General features: G+C 44.3%; 9 protein-coding genes across 9 annotated transcripts; 3 read left to right on the forward strand and 6 right to left on the reverse strand.

Annotated features, from left to right (window-relative positions):
* Window positions 1-2,875: 2,875 nt before the first annotated feature.
* PHALS_06402 (60s ribosomal protein) lies at window positions 2,876-3,451 on the reverse strand (the record flags this gene model as incomplete). The annotated part of the gene is made up of 2 exons (XM_024719681.1): window positions 2,876-3,283; window positions 3,362-3,451. 2 exons carry the CDS (start codon window positions 3,449-3,451, stop codon window positions 2,876-2,878), a joined length of 498 nt encoding a protein of 165 aa, XP_024584955.1.
* A 214-nt stretch (window positions 3,452-3,665) lies between these two features.
* Window positions 3,666-4,571, forward strand: PHALS_06403 (60s ribosomal protein l5; the record flags this gene model as incomplete). Its single annotated transcript, XM_024719682.1, has 1 exon — window positions 3,666-4,571. The coding sequence occupies one exon, from the start codon at window positions 3,666-3,668 to the stop codon at window positions 4,569-4,571; it is 906 nt and encodes a 301-aa protein (XP_024584956.1).
* Window positions 4,572-4,722: 151 nt separating this feature from the next.
* PHALS_06404 (Uncharacterized conserved protein) lies at window positions 4,723-5,833 on the forward strand (the record flags this gene model as incomplete). Its single annotated transcript, XM_024719683.1, has 2 exons — window positions 4,723-4,842; window positions 4,907-5,833. 2 exons carry the CDS (start codon window positions 4,723-4,725, stop codon window positions 5,831-5,833), a joined length of 1,047 nt encoding a protein of 348 aa, XP_024584957.1.
* Window positions 5,834-5,960: 127 nt separating this feature from the next.
* PHALS_06405 (homebox domain-containing protein) lies at window positions 5,961-6,890 on the reverse strand (the record flags this gene model as incomplete). Its single annotated transcript, XM_024719684.1, has 1 exon — window positions 5,961-6,890. The coding sequence occupies one exon, from the start codon at window positions 6,888-6,890 to the stop codon at window positions 5,961-5,963; it is 930 nt and encodes a 309-aa protein (XP_024584958.1).
* An 895-nt stretch (window positions 6,891-7,785) lies between these two features.
* Window positions 7,786-8,708, reverse strand: PHALS_15158 (uncharacterized protein). The gene has a single exon (XM_036407214.1). It carries the CDS (start codon window positions 8,224-8,226, stop codon window positions 7,987-7,989), a length of 240 nt encoding a protein of 79 aa, XP_036263459.1. The 5' UTR covers window positions 8,227-8,708; the 3' UTR covers window positions 7,786-7,986.
* A 1,651-nt stretch (window positions 8,709-10,359) lies between these two features.
* On the reverse strand, window positions 10,360-13,133 carry PHALS_06406 (agc rsk rsk-unclassified protein kinase; the record flags this gene model as incomplete). The annotated part of the gene is made up of 2 exons (XM_024719686.1): window positions 10,360-11,860; window positions 11,923-13,133. 2 exons carry the CDS (start codon window positions 13,131-13,133, stop codon window positions 10,360-10,362), a joined length of 2,712 nt encoding a protein of 903 aa, XP_024584960.1.
* A 341-nt stretch (window positions 13,134-13,474) lies between these two features.
* PHALS_06407 (uncharacterized protein) lies at window positions 13,475-13,911 on the forward strand (the record flags this gene model as incomplete). The annotated part of the gene is made up of 3 exons (XM_024719687.1): window positions 13,475-13,529; window positions 13,591-13,697; window positions 13,777-13,911. 3 exons carry the CDS (start codon window positions 13,475-13,477, stop codon window positions 13,909-13,911), a joined length of 297 nt encoding a protein of 98 aa, XP_024584961.1.
* Window positions 13,912-14,516: 605 nt separating this feature from the next.
* On the reverse strand, window positions 14,517-15,452 carry PHALS_06408 (hemk methyltransferase family member 2-like; the record flags this gene model as incomplete). Its single annotated transcript, XM_024719688.1, has 5 exons — window positions 14,517-14,612; window positions 14,678-14,852; window positions 14,921-14,988; window positions 15,052-15,244; window positions 15,310-15,452. 5 exons carry the CDS (start codon window positions 15,450-15,452, stop codon window positions 14,517-14,519), a joined length of 675 nt encoding a protein of 224 aa, XP_024584962.1.
* Window positions 15,453-15,768: 316 nt separating this feature from the next.
* Window positions 15,769-16,710, reverse strand: PHALS_06409 (uncharacterized protein; the record flags this gene model as incomplete). Its single annotated transcript, XM_024719689.1, has 3 exons — window positions 15,769-16,225; window positions 16,297-16,510; window positions 16,698-16,710. The coding sequence occupies 3 exons, from the start codon at window positions 16,708-16,710 to the stop codon at window positions 15,769-15,771; spliced, it is 684 nt and encodes a 227-aa protein (XP_024584963.1).
* Window positions 16,711-19,288: the final 2,578 nt, after the last annotated feature.

Below are 19,288 nucleotides of genomic sequence, written 5' to 3' on the forward strand. Positions count from 1 at the left end.
GTTGCCAGATCCCGATCGTTCTTCAGCGTCGCATGTGACGTCTCGAATTTTGCCACCGGTTGTGCACTGCTGCAAACCAACACCGAGAGGCGAGATCTGGTGATCGCGTCCGAATATCGCCAGTATAAGGCTGCGGAGAGGAGCTACCCAGTAGACGACAAGGAATTAGTTGTGATGAAGTATGCACTTGCCAAGTTCAGGGTGCACCTGCTTGGCCTAAACCGTTTGTGATCCACACAGATCAAGCGTCCTTACGCACAACGACTCTGACGCTTTGCGTCGTTGTGAGCCCCGCGCTTCTCGACAGTAGCCCGGGAAGTCGAAGGACCATGAGCTGATCTTAAGCTATGGCCCTGAGCCGCTGTGGTCGTAGAGTAACCCGTGTGATAAATTACAGAACTCGCGGGAGCGTTACGGATTATTCCATGAGTCGCAGGGCGACAATACGCAGGAAGTCGTCTTTGATTTGAGTTTGGCAAACTCAAATCAAAGATGGCGCTCTGTGACTTGATATCTCAGCTGCTGATAGCGTGGGGGCAAGCACCATCGGAATAGTCCGCACTGCGGGAACAGGAGCGTCTCATTTTTGAGCTCGAAGTCGAGCGCGGTACCGATCCATTGAAATTTTCTAAAGTATTAAGAAGTGAGCTCGGAGTGCTTTGCTGATCAAACTCAGCGTGTGTATCGGCCGGGGGCCGACTTCGTAAACGCCTAACGATCGAGTTATCGCGTCTTAAGCCGTACTCCACTCGAGGGTCTATGACCGAACGTGGATACGAGCTCATAAGAGCCGCCATGTGGGTAGCCTCTAATTGCTGCTTCGATATATGCCTCGTCGAGGCTAATGGTAATATACCATTTCTCTTGGAAACTGAGTGGTCGTAGAACGGACACGGTGTCTGCAAGATTCGAGTCGGGCTGACGTCGCACCGTCGGCGAACCTCATCCTCCTTGTCTTCCCATGCTGGGAATAGAGTATCTCAAACTTTTAGATGCGGAAATCCGTCGCCCGGGGCGGACGCGGTGTGTTGCGCTCGGTTGCCGAGGGCTTGGGATGTGCTTCCCATGAAGCCGCGGACGCACTGTCCGAAGATGCACCATGTGCAGAAGAAGAAGAAGGGCTTTGCCCGCTGAGAGAGTAACTGGGTTACACGTCCCTTTGTGTGAAAGGGCGGGTTGCCCAAGATGGTGTAACCGTTCATAGGTGAGGATTACACAAGTTGATGTAATCACACAATGCACGACGTGGCAGGATTGCTAGTAGTAATGCATATTAATTAGGTTCTACTACATTATCTAGGTATTACTATATTAATTCGTAAAACCTAAGGTTTTTGATGTTGGCTCTGCCGCAACTAAAACAATTAAATTATGAACGAAGGAGTCTCTTTACCTTAGGTTAGATTTTTGCACTCTTGAAGGCAGCGGATTGCGATCCGCTGCATTTGTACTGGCTCTTGTAAGAAACGTAAGAACGGTGACCTTAGCTTAGCTTCCTTTAAGCCGCAGCAGCATTGTTGAAAATGCGGATTATGTGATTCTTATTTAACTTAGATGCCATCAATCTCTGTCGTCCTGTAGTATCGCTTGAGTCAGTATGCCATGCGAACTTTATCGTAGAGGCAAAGAGATCATTTCTTTGTTCATTTCCTATTCACTTGAAATATAATCTGATAAAGGTGGTCCACCAGGTACAATCATGAGAGTTCTGTTTTACAATAAACAAATTGTCTAAATGTTTAAATCACTGTTCTGAACTTAAAATAATTCAAGCCAAAATTGCTTTACTTATGTTGCAGCTGCACTATTTTGTGCAGATTGTGCTGAGGCTACCAAGAATTGTTCTGAATGCTCCTTGTCTCAATGGATCAACTATTTAGAGCACCTTTCATCGCCATATCTCACTCAGTAATGTGTCGATTATCCATTTTGGAGGAAGCCATATTGAACGCATTGCAATTCTTGATGCCTTGTACAATTATTATATATCTAAGTTGATCGCGTATTGAACGGATGGTGCTGCAAATAGAGCTAATCTCACGCATTACAACCATGGGCAAGTCGGAGGTGTTTGGAGCTGTTGTGATAAGAATCAGGTCGACTATCTGCGTAGCGAAAATACTAAGATAGGGAATCAAAATCAATCTGCCTGTGATCTCCAGCACATGCTGACTTCGATACTCCATGGTGTGTGGCAACATTAGAGTGATACCCCGGAGCATTACAACTCTCTTGGACAAAGCAATGAAACGTCTCTGATATTATAAAATAATTATGAGATTGCGAATTGATCTCCATGCAAAGACTAGACAGGTATCGACAACGAATCAAGAAAGCTGCTTGTTAGATTTTGCATTTTATGGTAGCTGTAGCACTTTGATTGCAGGTGCAACACGAAATTGCTGCTGTCTTTGTCTTCCGGAGCGTTATGGATAGACGGTAATGTGGTCTTTTTAGTGCTGTAATCCTTGCCTTCAAAATCAACGTCAGTAGTGTTTCATAGTGAATATTGTCTTGTGGCTTCAATCGGTGCCTCGAAATCGATAGTGGACTTCTGAAAAGCAAACTAAATGCAGGACTTGGGGCTCTAGTATTAGCTAGCAAAGTGCAATCCTAGAAGAGTAGATACCTTGTTTATACAAACTTATGTAGAAGCTATCGTGACAAAATGATATCCGATTAAAGGCCCCACCAAAAAATGCTTTGTCACCGTCTCGAAGTAATGTTATCAGCGAAATAACCAATAAGGACGTTTATTGTTCCACAAGGCTCGCAGAATCTACTCGCAACTATTGCATCTGCTTCAATATGCAGTGATACCGCTGCCATAACCTTCAAGCACCCAACAGTAAATTACTAGGCCAAACTTCGCAGCTTAGTGGGCTTTACGGGCGGTAGCAACGGCCTTCTTAATCAATGAGTTCTTCTGTTTGCGCGCAATCATGGATTTGAAGCGTTCAAAGTCGTTCAACTCGGCCCGTGTCTTCTTGTTCTGAATCTTCTTGGACCACGTAGAGGCCTCCCATTTGGCAAGCGTGTCTGCCTTCGCCAGAGCCTTTTTAAGCGTCTTTTCGCGCGCTTGGCGAGGAATGTCAACCGTCAGGTCAGTCAGTGACAAACGCTTAAAGTTGATCACGTGACGGTTCACGCCCGTGACACTGAAAGGTCCGTCGACTAGGGCTTTGTTCTCATCAACAACGTCGATGATTGTGGCGATCTTGCCGGCATCGGGACCGTAGTTGATAAGTACTACACGGCCAATCGAAACAAAGCGAGTGAAAGTCTGGTGACCATTTAAGCAGCAATAACACAGCGTTTACGTTAGTATAAACAGAATAGAGGGTCGCCTTATTGAACGCACCATTGCAGAGGAAAGATAAAACGCCAAACGTACTAATAAAACAGAGGCGTGGCCACTGAGCCTTTTGCCTTGGATGTTAGAACCAGTCATCCCAGCCCTACCCGCAAGCAAATATTATAATCCAATGATTGAGGCGAATAGTCCTACAGCAATATTGGATTGGTTGTAAAATATCAAGATTTTTATTACATTGTGAATTATCATTACCGAGCTCTCCATCACAAATGAATGTATCCGCAGTTTTCACAGCAATGACCAGCCAGCCAAATTGCCCCTGTCAGTTTAGAACTTTCATTGAGTAAGGATGCCGTTCGTTAAGGTCCTTAAGAATAAAGCGTACTTTAAGCGTTACCAGGTTAAGTTTCGTCGTCGCCGTGAAGGCAAGACGGACTACCGCGCCCGTAAGCGTCTTATTACACAAGACAAAAACAAGTACAACTCCCCCAAGTACCGTCTTGTAGTGCGCATTACCAACAAGAAGATCATCTGTCAGATTGCGTATGCTGAGATCGATGGCGACAAGATTCTGGCCCAGGCCACCTCGGCTGAACTTCCTCGCTATGGCCTTAGCGTCGGCCTGAAGAACTATGCCGCTGCTTATGCCACGGGTCTACTTGTTGGCCGTCGTGTGCTAGCTAAGCTTGGCTTGGACGAGGACTATGAAGGAAATACTGAAGTTGATGGCGAAATTGTCAAGACAGAAAGCAATGGCCGTACCTACTTTGTAGATGAAGTAGCTGACGAGAAGCGTCCTTTCCGTTGCTACTTGGACTGTGGTCTGCGCTCTACTACAACTGGTAACCGTGTGTTCGGTGCCCTAAAGGGTGCTGCTGACGCTGGTTTGGACATTCCGCACAGCGAAAAGCGCTTCCCTGGTTACAGCCGTGATGACAAGAGCTACGATGCTGAGGTGCACCGCGACCGTATCTTTGCCGTCCATATCTCTGATCACATGAAGGAGCTTGAGGAGGACGACCCGGAAATGCTTGCTTCGCATTACGCTGAATACGTCAAGGCAGGAATTGAACCAGACAATCTCGAAGATTTGATCACTAAGGTGCATGAAGCCATTCGTGCTGACCCATCTCCTGCCCCTAAGAAAGATCACACCTTTGACAAGAAGTACAAGCGTGCAGCCAAGCGCTCGCGTCAGCAGCGACAGGCTCGCGTTGCCCAAAAGAAGGCTCACGCTGCGTCCAAGGATGAGTAATTCCCATACTTTAATGTAATATCGAAAGCGTAGGAATTCACAAATCAAACATCGATGAAAGTTCACTATATTGACTTATTTGTTTACTTCAGAACTATTTCTTAAATAATTAAAAAAATTGTCGTATCTAAGATGGAAAGATTAGACAAAAATGACGTTTTCAATGACGCTACCAGCTACTAAGAGCAAGCAGAAGCCACTTGCTCCACCTAAGGCTCCGACAACCAAACAGTACGGTCTCATCCTCCCGAAGAGAGATTCAAAGAAAAAGGTGTCCGAGTAGCATTTGATTTTTTGTTTAGCCTTACTTTGACAATTATGTACCAATCTGTTAGGAATTCTCCAAAAGCTTTAACGTTTTCGCTGATGTAGCAGAGAAGAGCAATAGAGCAAATCTGAAAGACAGCAAACAGGATGCAAGACATCAAGTGGGAACTGAAGCTGCTCGTAGCGTACCGCCGAGTAAGGTGGAAAAGCTACGTGCACAAGCTCTGGCCGAAGACGCGACGGTATTTGATTACGATAGTGTGTACGACGAAATGAAAAGCACACGAGACTCAGAAGCTGGAAAACGCGCAGTCAAGAGAGAAGAAGAAAAAAAGAAGCCAAAATATATAAGCACATTGCTGCAACAGGCTAAAATTCGAGAGGTTGAAAACGAACGGATTCGTGAACGTCGACTACTTCATGAGCGCAAGGCTGACGATGCACTGTACGGAGATAAAGAAAAACTCATCTCTGCATCATATAAACGAAAATTGCAGGAGATGCAACGCTGGGACGCAGAAGATGCGCGTCTTGATGCTCTAGAGAAACGAGAAGACGTCACTATAAAGGGCGAGAATGCAATGGCTGGTTTTTATGCCAATCTCAACAAAAACATCGCAATGGGAGGTTCAACCGACAATGCGCAAAGTGCTTATACAGCTAAGGAGGCACCAAACGATGTGGCTACAAGAAAGAAATCGGACCAACCAGAGAACGGACACGATTTTAAGCGTCATCATGATATTGGAACAACATCAACGGACAGATTGTGCGTTGAACCTGCGACTAAGAAGACCAGGGAAAGTGAGCAGATGAGGCAACAGGTTGATTTGCCCCAAGAAACGTTATTTGCACACGAGATTTCTAACGCAAATCTGGATGCTTCAGCAACACAACAAGAAAGCTCGAGAAATACGAATCTTAACAAAGAGGATGCGATCGATGCTGCTCGAGCCCGTTTCTTAGCTCGTAAAGCTCAGCGCATGAAACCGTAGAAAATATTATGCAAGAACAGTTAAAAATATTCATGACTGAAGAATGCAATGTTCTATCTGTACTTCTTATTTCAAATGGCTTACATGTGGAAAATAAATATCAAACAAATAATCACAGCTTGTCACGTTAATGCACTGACTGAGTCACGTGTTGTAGCCTCAAAAGTGAGGTTGCGGCTAGAAGCTCAAGATCGTGCAGCTGAGGTGCCGAAACGTCAGTGCTCAAACTGTTGCGTGTTTTAACGCGTTTGAAAGCCGAAGAATTCTTACTTGCATCAAAAGGCTCCGCAGTTGTGGAAGAAGGCGTTGACTTTTCTTGCATGACCGACCAAGAGCGTTTTTTAGGCGAGTTCGGTGGACTTGGAGCAGGTGACTGTGATACCATTTGATGTAGATTGAGCGGAACGTCTAGCTTGTTGCCGCGTGGGCCGCCACGTCCTGTAGATAGAAAATTTTTAACTTCAACGCCTGACTGGCGAAGCACAGGTTGCCAGAGCCGCTTGCGGGCATTAGTAAACCAGTTCGAGAGCTGTTTAACCTCAATACCGGCTTCGTTTGCCAGTTCTTCCTTCTCTTCCTCACTTGGGTAAGGATGAGCGAAGTGTTCTGGCGAGAACATCCATGCTTTGAGAACATTTTTGGCTTCTGGATGAAGCGTACCACGACGCGAACCTTTTTTCCGTCTCTGAGAAACAGTAGCCTTTTCCTGTACCTGTTCCGTATCCTCCTCGTCCGCGCTGCTAGTAGCAAACGAGGCGTTTTCCAGCTCATATGACGGACAAGAAAACGAAGGTAAGCGCAGTTCGCGATTAGGTGCGCGCTGAGCTGAGATGGCAAATTGTAGGCCAGGCAGCGGCTTTTTGGCTGGATCAGGCGACGTGACGGGCACTGCCTTGCCAGTAAGTACGGGCGAAGCCATAGCTAATGGATCCTCGCTTGGATCAGTAGGAGACAGACACAAGTGCGACGACTTTGCAGCCGTTTGCTGCCTTTCAGGCGTGTTTGAGGCATTCAGCAAGCGCATTGCTACAAGGCGCGCGTGACTTGGTGGTTCCATTGTTTGACAATTAGTTGATGTTTATTGCGGATGACGCGGCAGTTTTGAGAATGAATATGTCAAAGCAAGTTGCCTTTCTTGTATGGGCTTGACTATTGACGACACGCAGAAATCCGCTTAAGCCAATCAGAGTAAAGAGTGCGACGCGGCGTTAGAGACGCGAGACAGGTTAAGGACAATGTCGCCTCTCCTGTCGTCGTCTTGTGCTTCGTGAAAAGTTCGAGTACTGGAATCCAGCGACTTCAACGCCGTGAAAGGGAGAGATGACTTGCAAAGGTGAGTTGGTTGTGTGATCGTGGATACTTTTTCCCTTTCAGATAGTTTGAAACGGAAGAATGACTTGACTTGATAGGCGTCGCTTTGAGTAAAAGTCTTTCTTAGGGGCGCGCAGCGGATTGCGAAGTGATAAGTATTTTTTGAGGCCCATAGGGTGTCAGTTTCTTTCCTGGCGCCAGTCATGAAAGGCGAGCGACACCTGGACGGATCTGCACGTCTCTTGGCGACGCCGCGACAAGAGGCCCTCTTGAACTGGCCCTTTTCTTTTCGTAACGGCTTAAATTAGACACTTTACCTTAATATTTTGTAATTTAAGTCAAGTCTGGCCTTTACAATATGCGAAGGACTTATATCCCGTCACATTTCGGCTGGTGTGCTTAGACGTCTGCAGGAAATTTGCTGCTGGCGTGACAAAGTGGCGCACAACGCGGCGAAAGATAAACTGATTTGAAATGTATCTCACTATGTCTAAAACGACCTTGTGACCTTGACTAGCAAATAAATTTGTACCGGCATTGGGACCGTTATGGATGTAGCGGTTAGTAGATGCTTATCAAGCTGCCTAAGCGACCCTTGAGACAAAACGGACACGTGGTGAAAAGGCAGCCGATCTTATTGATGGGCTGTTACTAGTAGTTGTCAAAGTTTAGGCGATTGTACCGAGCACGAATACACGAATACACGACTTGCATTTGCGCTGGCCATATTGGATATGAAGATGGACGAGCAAGTCTCTCGGATGAATTGCACATGATGTAGCAGATTGCCCCATAATGAATGACAGGAACCGATTATGCAAAGCTCGATTTGCATATCCTGATCATGAGTGACATGTCCCTGTATCCTCTTTATCGCCGTTCCCGACAAACGTGCGGATGCAACGTTTCATTGTTTGCGTTGCTAGTTCCTCATAATTTCTTTGCAGCTTAAAATGATGCGACCGGCAATTTGGATAGACGACAGTCAATTTTGTTGCCCGTTTGCAATCCAGTAAATGCATGAAGGAGCTGTGCACTACTTCAATCTCCCTGCACAGCTCATGATCCACACATGTAAACATTGCTATCCTGCTGTCGCGTAAACTCTTGAAGATATCTATTAGACCATTCGGTAAAGAACTTATGGCTGGTCAACCTCTACGACTGTCCCGGTTGTATTATGGTCAAAGTCAAGGACATGTTTGTTGTACTCTTGACACCATAAACACGTACATTAGCATCTGTTTGGAACAGTATTAATGCAATTTTAATCAATTCCTCAAATTTTGCTAGCATTGTAACTGCGGTATGGTGAAAAAGAAGTTCTCGACTTGGTTTGACAATGATCTTAAGATATTCGACCCATTGCCGTAAAATTTTCTGTAACTCCATAATCAAAGCTGTTGCAAAATCCGCTGTGAAATTACCTATCAGTATCGTATGCGATGTGAGCTCTCGATTTCACAGCTCCATGCCGCGCACTAGCAGATGCCACTCACATATCGTGGTTTCAAACTGCTCAGTAATTACGAGACCTTTGGCTCATCCATGAACAATAGACTTCTACACACGCTTGCTTTATTTTAGGTAGTATTTTTGAACATGAGAAGACCAATAGTATTTTGCATCAAAATTTTGAGCGCTTAAGATGTGGCAGCGCTATTGTGATTTCCCGAGCTCACGCTAGACTTACTCGCGGGACCAATGAGAAGAAATATCACTATCAGCAACATGATAATTGGCAACCTGAAATGCTGAAATTCCTGGCACCGCATCCTGCAGCACTTTTCAAGCCGAAAGGCTTATATTGATCGTGCCTTAAATTTGGGCGACAAACCTGATGTTCATCAAGTTCGTCGCTCATATAAATGATCTGATCATTTGCGAGCACGTCAATTTAGTTATCATCTATCTTTCATAGATGCTATACATTCTGGCAGATGAAGAATGTTTGGTTACCAGTCCTGTAAGATTTTTTGGCTGATTAGAAACCGTGCCAACTTTAAATTTGCACATGACGTTGTAATAGCAAGCAACATATGCTTGCATGCCGCACATGTCAGCACCTAAACGAGGTGACTATCTAGTAAGGCAGCACTAAACTACTGGGCAGATATTATGCAGCTGATAGAACTTTCTAATTTATGCATGCAAGACTAGAATAAAACCACTACTGGTATTTATAACGCCTCACGAGCCCCTTTGCTTCGATAAATAGGCAACAAATCTGCGAAGGAAGTTGACATAGCATCCTCACGGCAACAGAAACGCATTATCGTAGTACATACAACGGATTGGCAGCACAGATGACATTTGTTTGATGTTTTGTTGCTAGATATCAAGTGATTTATCGTAAACATCTACGTTTGATAAAGCTTCATCAGACTTAAATGACTCGGTCATTTTGACGCTGCATAAGTTACGAGTGAAGACTGTTTTGATTACATTTATTACGAGCAGCCGATAGATGTTATTGTACAGATATCAATTCTGGAACAAAACATGACGGAGAAACGGTACATTGCGAATTTATGTCGAAGAAGGCTTGCATCTCAGCTGTCGATAAGTCAGAATAATTCCATCGCATTTTTACGTCGTAAAACCAGTTTCATTTACTTAGTTGACCGCTGAGTGCACTTAGCGAACACTACTGAATGTGATGGTTAGGATTAGCCTATAATCGATGATATCAACTTGGCGCTTGAATCTGCTGGTCGGCAACAAAGCGCATTCAAAGGCGAGAAGCTTTTTATACTTCGCCTCCAAGCTTTTGTCGTAGTCATACTACCTTTGGTTGATGCAGTAATTATAATATGTAAAATGTCTCAAGATCTGAAGTGGCGACAGCATGAGTCAAGAAAGAGCCTTAATGGAGTTGTAACAAAACCTGTTCCATCAGATAGATACTTAGAGGTCCAGGTAATCTTATTAGTGCTAAGAACCTATTCATATCACTTATTAATGACCAATTATTATATTGTGAGCCTATTCAAGGATCCAACTCATTGAGTTATAGTTAGAGTTCAGTTTCAAATTCAAGCAAATTGTACATCACTTCTTGCAAAGTCAATTTCCTACAATCCCCTACCGAATCAAGCGCTCTCGCTTCCCTAGTGATTCGATGCATCATAGTTCTTTCTCCGTGCAGTCAACGAGCAATCTCCACTCTTTTCTGCTATCAGCATACACTAACCCATTACATCTTCAGAATCCATTTAGATGCTGTATTCGTCCGTTTCAAGTAGGGCTGGTGGCGGAAGGTTTTTGAAACTGTTCTGTTGAAGCGCAAGCTGCTCAAATTGTTTCGCCTCGTTGTCCAACTGTAGCTCCGGTGTAAAGTCAAAATCTTTAAACAAACGTTTGTCATCTTTGTTTCCATTTGGATTCGGACGTTGTACCTGAGCTGCATTTGGATCTACGAGATCGAAACCTCGCTCCATTTCAGAAATCTCCTGATCCGTAAACGCTTGCGGGAAGTTCGACGTATCTGGTACACCAGATGGATCTTTCTTAATCTTTGGCTGAAATGGAGGTGGTAACTCGCGCGCTTTGAGTTTTTCCCAATTCACACTCGTGAAAAACGGGTGATCAAAAATCTCACGGTCGCCCGTGGGTCCGGATCCCAATCGCTGCTTCGGGTCTCGGTGCAATAATCGCTGAATCAGGTCGCGAGCGTTGGGCGACAAATACTCTGGGATCACCAAGTGGCCACGCAGAATATTGTGAAAAAGTTGCTTTTTATCGTTCGTGTAGAATGGAGGTAAACCAGTCAGCAGCTCAAAGAGCAAAGCACCTACCGAGTACCAATCCAGAGCAAATCCATGACCCGAACGTGACAGCATCTCAGGTGCGAGGTACATGGGGGATCCACAGAACGTATTTGCAGACGTGTGATCTTTAATCCCTTCTTTTGAGATTCCAAAGTCTGTCAGAAGGCAGTGCCCGTCCAAGTCCATCACCACATTTTCCGGCTTCAAATCACGAAATACAATATTCTTCGAGTGAAGATGCGACAAGGCCAGCGCAATCTCACCAATATAAAAAGCTGCTTCGCTTTCAGTAAATGCTTTTCGTCGAGTGAGCGCCGAAAGCAAGTCACCACCACCGCAGTACTCCATTACTAAAAATAAACGGTCTTGAGATTGGAAAGCAAAGTAAAGTGTCACAATATACGGGTGATCCGAACACGCCTGCAATGCAGCCTTTTCTGTATGGATGTATTGCGCTTGGTTCTTTTGAACAATAGCCTGTTTGTTGTACGCCTTGAGAGCATACCACTTATCGCGGTTCAAACCCTTCCCACGCACCAAATAAACTTTAGCAAAAGCACCACGTCCCAACACCTTGACAAACTCAAAATCACGAGGACCAAGTGCCAGATCCTGTTGGTACTTGTTTTTAAATGCCAAATGACTCGCTTGTGTTGCATTTCCTTCACGAGCAGCCATTTCGTTCCGTGGCTTCGGGGGTTGCGATGGGTTCGTCGCAGCCAAGTTTGCACCGCTGCCAAGAAGGACACGAATTGGATGGCCGATCGGAGACAAGTGCACTGGAAGGCTGCCACTTGCGTTTGGTGCATCGATCCGTGCGCCACGTGCCACCAAGAGTTTGGCCGTAGGAATATCTCCTGACTCTGCTGCCATGTGAATAGCAGCATTACCCTGATAGTCCGTGACATTTGGGTCTGCACCTGCATCAAGTAGTTCTTTAACACACCTAGGATAATACGTCCATGTATCAGTAATCAGAACAATACACCGCTTAGAATCAAAACGTACTCAACATTGCCCGCTTGGACAGCAACATGCAATGCTGTATAGCTATCGCCCGTCCGTGCGGACGGATCTGCTCCACGAGTCAGCAATTCCTTGACAGCGTTTGAATGATTGTTCCGTGCTGCCAAATGCAGCGCTGTCGTCTGGTTAATGCCCACACCATTCACATCAATGACATTATCCCGCAATAATGTCGCAATCAGATGCCAATTGCCGACTTCCGCTGCGTCAAACAATTGGAACTGTTTTTTCTTTACATCCCTTAGATCCAAAATCATTTGTGGCGCTGTTGATCTTGCTTTGCCTGCACCTCCCGAGAGCGTGTCCACGGATCGTCCTCCATTTGTCTCAAGTTCGTGAATCACTTGGTCTTTCATAGTCAATTGTTCGCGCAATGAACGGTTTTCCTCCAAAAGCTGTTTGATAACAATATCTTTGGGGTCCGAGGACTTGTCTGCGCTACGCACAATCTCATGGTCTTCCAACATACTGGGCCGTGAATAGTCCGTCTCCATGGAGTTTGCCTGAAGCAACCCGTTCAATCCAGCCGTAACTCCTGGTCCACCTGATGCTCCGAGGTTTACAGGTGCCACATCGTGAAAGCTACCTCGCATTTGATTCTTCTTCAATACCGCAATGTGCGCACGTACTGATTTGACCCAATCCTCCATTTCTCTGGCAGTACTAGCTTGGCAAAACATCTTTTTTGTAGGGGTTACAACCTCAAAACAATTGGCTTTGTCGTCAATATTGCTCTTTCGTACAATAGAATCTGGTGTGAGCTCCAATTCACCCTTTAAATGTACAATATCCTCTTTGCCTGTGTTAAAAAAGCCTCCACCTTGCTTATAATAAGACAAATGGCCTTCTGCTAGCACAAAGAATCGCTCTTTCCAGTTAGCAAAAGCGTCCATGCTTGACATGGCACGTTTCGTAAGAAATCCCGTCTTGCTGGACACAAATCCCGACGCATCATCTTTCAGAGCGTTCAAATAATGACCTGGTGCTGTTGCAGGTGAGGAGGGAAGCGCAGGTTTACCAAAACTGATCGTGTTGCGTCCGTTGTTGCTTAAATTGTCTACGGGACTCATACCTCCGAACGCGTTACTACTAAGCGACTCTCCCTGACTATTTCCACGTCTTCGCGCTTTGTTGAATCGCTTACTGATGGTGCCGCCTTGCATGGGACTGCGCATGCTGCCGCTGCTCGACATGGTCACGAGCTTCCGCTTGCGTTCCTTCTTTTGCTCTGCCTTGTCCCCCTTCTCCGGTTTGTGCTCTGAGCACAATGTACCGAAGAACAGAAGATTTTCAGATTGATTGCATAATAATTGACAGGAATATACGATATTACATGCTTGTATCAACGTTATGTAAATGCAGTTTTAAAAGCGGTTTCGTAGTATATATGATGCTGAGAGTTTTCTGCTTTCTTTTGGGTCAAATTTTGCTAGACATATGAACCAATCATATTGCAGGACGTTGCTGATAACCGCCAATGTGAGCATTCAGCAATGACCAGATGGCTTCTGGATTTCAGTGTGGTTTGGCAGTAATGGTGGGCTATAAAGTACAGCACCGTTCTTGCAAAGGCTCAGACATAAAAATCCGTACGAAATGCGGCATTATCCAGAAAGCGTGAAAATATAAGGATGCATTCATATTTTCTAGACGTTCAATGGTCAGAAGAGTCGAAATGTTGCCGTCTGGATCAGAACGAAACTAGGCGGCCAATGTCCGATCTTGCGATAACAATGCAGACGATAACACTAAAAGAAGTAAAAATAAGCTTTTTGTTTAATTATGTTCATTTCCCAGTAATTCCTATGACTGTGTCTTTTTTTGTTTGCCGAGAAGCTCATGACTCATTTGTTGGAGACTATACAGTTTGTCATCCGGTTTTTGAGCATAATTTTGTTACAGCCTGGCGTTTACGCGCCTGATCATCTCCAGTACTATGTATTTGCTTTGAGTCCTTTTAAAGCGTGGTAGATCAAAGTAGGAGCCAATGGAAACATAATCAATGCGATTGAGGAATAGATGTGTTGGCGTATCAGAGATATGCAGCGTCGTTTCTTGACATATGGAAAAAATATGAAAAGTGCTTGACTTAGATGGCCGCTGTGGTGAGGTACAAAGCACTAAAGACCAGCCGTTAAGCAATGAGGGCAGCGAGAGCTTGTGCACTACTGTTGAAGTAACTACTGATGTTTCCGATACCTCTACAAGGGAAAGTCGTTACTGTCCTTGTGACAACAATCAGAATCACATGACAAGGCTCTATGTCAAATATCAAGTGCTGGGGGACGACACGACGCATTTCTGTGCATCGCTTTGGGATCGCTTGCACATTAAAGACTAGCAGCTTTGATAAAATCACAAATCACAAAGACCTCACATATTTCATACCTTTTCCGTGCTCATCCAGACTTTGAAAGTGTAATTTCGTGTCAGAAACACATCTGAACGTGCAAGACTGGCACACAAAGTATTGGTCCACTCTTCTAAAATAACCAGTTTCAGTGTTTGTGCTGGAATACGATTTGTACACCAGCTGCAGCACGCTTGTTACGTGAACCCGATAGGCGCAAATCTTCTTAAGAGGTGATTTTCGAAACAATTGTTCTAGCACAATTTCGGGTAAATTTTAAGATAGATAAGCGCTCGTTTTTAGCCCTAGTTGAACGGACAACCTTTCAATGGTATAGTTCAGCACAAAAAGCGAATTTCAGATAAATGGCCCAAGTTACACGCCTACCTTCATTAAAAAGCCGTCTCTTGCAAGAATCGCAGCAATTTCTTTGGGTTTGTTTTCGGCCACCACAACCATATAAAATACTCCTGCTGGTGACATGAGTTCATTGATTTGAGGCAATAATCGGTCGATTACTTCACGTCCATTGTGTCCACCCGCCCACGCGGCTTCAATTCCTCTGTAGGACAGATTGTTTGTTAATGGCAACTGATGGCTCAAAAAATACTTTGCGCGTAGCTTTCTTACAACGAGCCGACCTCCTCTGAAGAAGTTGGTACATAAGGCGGATTAAATAGCAACACGTCGACTTGTCTCTAGGAACATATCAAGCATTGTCTGATCAAAATGCTCGTAGCTGTACATTCGTCGCATTGTACCCGTAGTCGTGGTTTGTAGCACTGCAGCAAATCAGTCTGCACGATATCGAATGCTTTCACTCCATTTTTTTGTGCCGTCTGTTGTGCGACCTTCACCGCTAATGGATTAACGTCTGTCGCAAGGAACATTCCTTTTGTTCCAAACTTTTGTAGTTGCGTCGCTAAGTACACAAAGACTGCACCACTTCCACATCTACAATTATCAAAAGTGGATCAGACGTTTCGAGACAAATTGAGCAAAACGACAATTTAGATGACCCAATTTCCACGCAAATTGCTGGATCCAATGTAACGATCTGAGGTAAATCTTCTTGCAATGCGTCAAGAAATAGAAACGTGTCTTCAGCTGGTTCATACACGTCCATGTCGTAAGGCATGTCGATCTCTGGGAGCTCTGCCATTGTTTCTTAACAATGAGTGTGTCCACCACATAAATTAAAAATATAAAATCTCTTAAAAAGCTTTACAAATGCCAGAAATGTTAAACTTAAATTTGTGAAAAAGGATTCATATTATTAACAGAGTCCGGAGAAAAGACCAAAATACTAGACAGCGCTTGAAGTTCCCTTCAAGCAAAGTTTATTTTCATTGTTCTTTGACACGCAATTCTGCGCCCATGAAGCTCGCGTTAGCGCCAAGTCAATGAAGCATGCAAGAGTTAACGAGTTATGGTAAAAAAATGTTCATTGTTGCCAGGTCAGCGCGAAAAGCAATACACTATTTTGTCTGTAAATAGTCCAAAAACTGCTTTTGCAGCTCCAACTCCTGCTCTCGAAGTACTGTTTCCTTTTGTTGCTGATCTTTGTCAAACAAAATCTTGCTTTCAATAAGCTCCAGAACCCGTGCACGAAAGATTTTGCTGTCGCTAATGTCATCGACGTCGGAAGCTGCAGATACTTTGCCACTCACATTCTCCAATTTTCGTCGTTTCTGCCCTGAAATCATAGAAGAAGCAGCAGACTTAAACCCTGTACCTTCACTTATCGTTACAGCAGCTTTTTCCTTTCCATTACCATCCGCCTGACCTGCCATTTTGTGATTCTTTCGAAGTAAAGTTTCGTTGATCTCACGCAAAATAGATTCCTTTTGTGCATTTTCCTCCATTGTTCCGTGCTTAAATAGTTTGTCGTGCTTTCCATCTGTATACATCTTCATCAACGCCGTCACTCGGTCACTATGGGGTAAATAACACAAGTGTAAGAAATACTAGCACTTGCATTATAAATCAAATACAACTCAACGAACCGACACGTGTGCCATGAAAAGGCGTTTGGATTGTTGAATATCTGCAAGCCAACAGCTTCAGCAATGTGCTGCCACATTTGCAGCCTCGTGCCATGCTTGGCTGTGAAGGGATTATTGAGCTGCAGTGCTTGTAGAAGCACCACATCCATAGAGCCGTTGAATTTGGCATATCGACCGCGCACCACGGGCTTCTGCTGCGTCGATTGCGTTCTGTCTGCAACAGCTCACAATAACATCGTTGGTATTTGTGCCATGTGTGTACAGGTGCCGCTCTGTAAATAAAACAGCAACTATCCGATGCAGGATGCGAGTATTGTATCGAGCTGACAAAACACGAATCTTGAGCGACACATGCGCACGCTTCCTACCTCGATCTACTTTCAGGGTATACAAGGTCGTACCGGTGCTGATCATTGATCTTTCTTCTACCATGGCGTCCAAGCGCTCGCAGAAGTAACTTAGACTTTCTTGCGCAGAAATTTTTAAAATAGGGATTTGAGCGTGTAAAATACATAAACATATTAAGCAGTTCGTACAGTATGTTTTTAATACCTGCCATTACAGATGTCGTCTGTAGGCAAAGTGAATGGCAATTACTGCTTCAGCTTAGAAAAGACTCTACAATGTACTGACGTCCACCGGCTGTGCTGACCATTTCGCTGATCTTACATATCAGCGGCAACTGCAAATTGCGCAAATCTACGTGAATGCACACGATTCGGCATCATGTCCTGATTGAAGTCAACTAGAGCCAAGGTAAGGTTTTTGGATTATCCTATTCCACTTTAAAACTCTCGGTGTGAACAAAAGAGAATTTAACCGACATTGGGATAGTGTGATGACAGGTCTCACGCTACAGATTGATTAGATACTTTTCAAGGAGTGTACATTGCTAATTTATTAAATATCGTCACGTTTACAAAAGGCAAGGCTCAAATTTTCACTAGATTTTAAGTGCACTTATTCTTATTGACTAACTAGAAATGTAATATTACTCTGTAGTAAATGATTTATATGTTTCTACCTCTAGTACTACTCTTATGTAGTAGTACTAGAAGTAGAAACACATAAATCATTTACCGAGATATCACAAGATAAACTCCGCAATGCACTTGGTACAACGGGGTCGCCGTGCATATTACGCAACCTGGCTTTGATTCGACGATCATTGACACACATAGGATGGACTCACAGAACGCCACTCAAGCGTCAAACATAGAGATTCTCAAGTACTATGTACTGAATTTCTGCACTTCTTTATTTAAGCGTGACATACATGCCGTGATAGATGCAAATACAACAGCTATGGTAGTTACAAACATCAGCATCCTGCGTGCCCTTTTCGATTCTAAGTGAGGTTTGAAGGGTTGGTTATCCAAGCAGGGACGCTCAGCGATACCCTCGCAAGTAAATATCGAGTCATGGAAGGCGCAGGGCGACCTATTAACTTCGCGTAGTTTGGGGGTCTATAGAATCCAGCTCTGAAATGAGCAGCTATTACTCGAAGAACTGATTATCACAGCCCAAAGTTGTTGATTGTCAACAGCAAGGTTCAGGGGTTTGAGAAGTCATGATTTGCCCGATCGATTTAGAAGCATCATGCATGCACAACTCTCGAAGCTAGTCGGCATGTGGAGATAGTGAGAATACCTATTTCAAATATGATATGCCGTGCGTCTTGCAACAGGGACTTGCCAGCGGTTATATTGAGGCTTTAAATGGGGAGCTTGATTGCCTAAATGCTGCCTTTCTCTGAAACTGAATTCAAATATGACCAGATTACATGAAAAGCATGAAGACCATGATCCTTTTATTAATAAGTGAAATGAGGTCAGATATTGGCGAAAACGCCTTTCTCTGAAAAACAGTATGGTCGGCTGCACTTTGCTCATTCACCTAGTTGGACCGACGCTTACTTCAAATGGTACTAAATGACAGCGATATTCTCCTCATTGCGGGGAGTACCCCTGGCGGTATCTTCGTGGAGTAGCTTGTTGTACCGCAAGGACTGTACAACGCGCAACTGAACATTTTGGAAACATGTATCGACAGCCGCTCGCCATTGATACTCAAACCACGTTGTGGCGGCGATAACTGGATAAGAGTAAGCCAAACCATCTGTGTAAAATGTAATGTCAAATAATATGCAAGGTGGGTTTTCAATGCAAAGCCAAGGTGTTGAAGCATTAAGCTTCTACACTGCGGTCTCAATGTGTAAGGTCTCAGAAGATTTCTATCACCTCGCAAACATACCGCGAGTTCCACAGACAATTTGTTCTGTGAAATAATCCGTTTGTGCATTGTCTGCCGTCAACATACCTTTATGGTGCCGAACAACTTGAAGAAGTCTACCAGAACTTCGCGGTCTAGATTGAACCTTGATTCGGGGCAATGGCCACCGTCATAAGATGCTGCCGAAAAAACCTTCTCACGCAAATGCTTGGCTGTATCTCACATGTGAAAGTTATGCTGACACCCAATATATTGCTCAGGCACTTCATAATGTCAACAATTCCGGTGCTGACGGATGCGTCTTTTGATGCTCGCTTCGCGGGTTTGACGCGTTGGCTCGTTTCACACATGCACATATCCATGATTACCCAGCATTTCATGCAGAATCACCAGTACATAGCTCCCACTGAGCCGTATGTTTAGATTCTTTCGATGTATACTATTGCGTACCTCGTATATAATTTCGTAATGTGAGGTCCTTTCACATGGCTTTTATAAATGTGCTGTTATACAGCAAACTCAGAATCAGATGCAGCACTGGGATTGTTAATATTACACCGCTGAATGCATGTGGATGATTACGGATGCTGATTACGGACATAATGGTAGTAGCTCATTGGTCTAGATAGATAAGGTTACATTAAGTAGCTTCTAGAAGGATCTAGAAGGACATGCTTAGAGGTAGCACAGAGTAGCGAACTGAGGACCTAAATATATTCACTTCGGTTTTTGCCATCTTCTCAATAGGTTAACAGCCGCA

This window comes from Plasmopara halstedii (assembly GCF_900000015.1).
Source record: "Plasmopara halstedii genome assembly, contig: Scaffold_2956, whole genome shotgun sequence".
NCBI lineage: Eukaryota > Oomycota > Peronosporomycetes > Peronosporales > Peronosporaceae > Plasmopara > Plasmopara halstedii.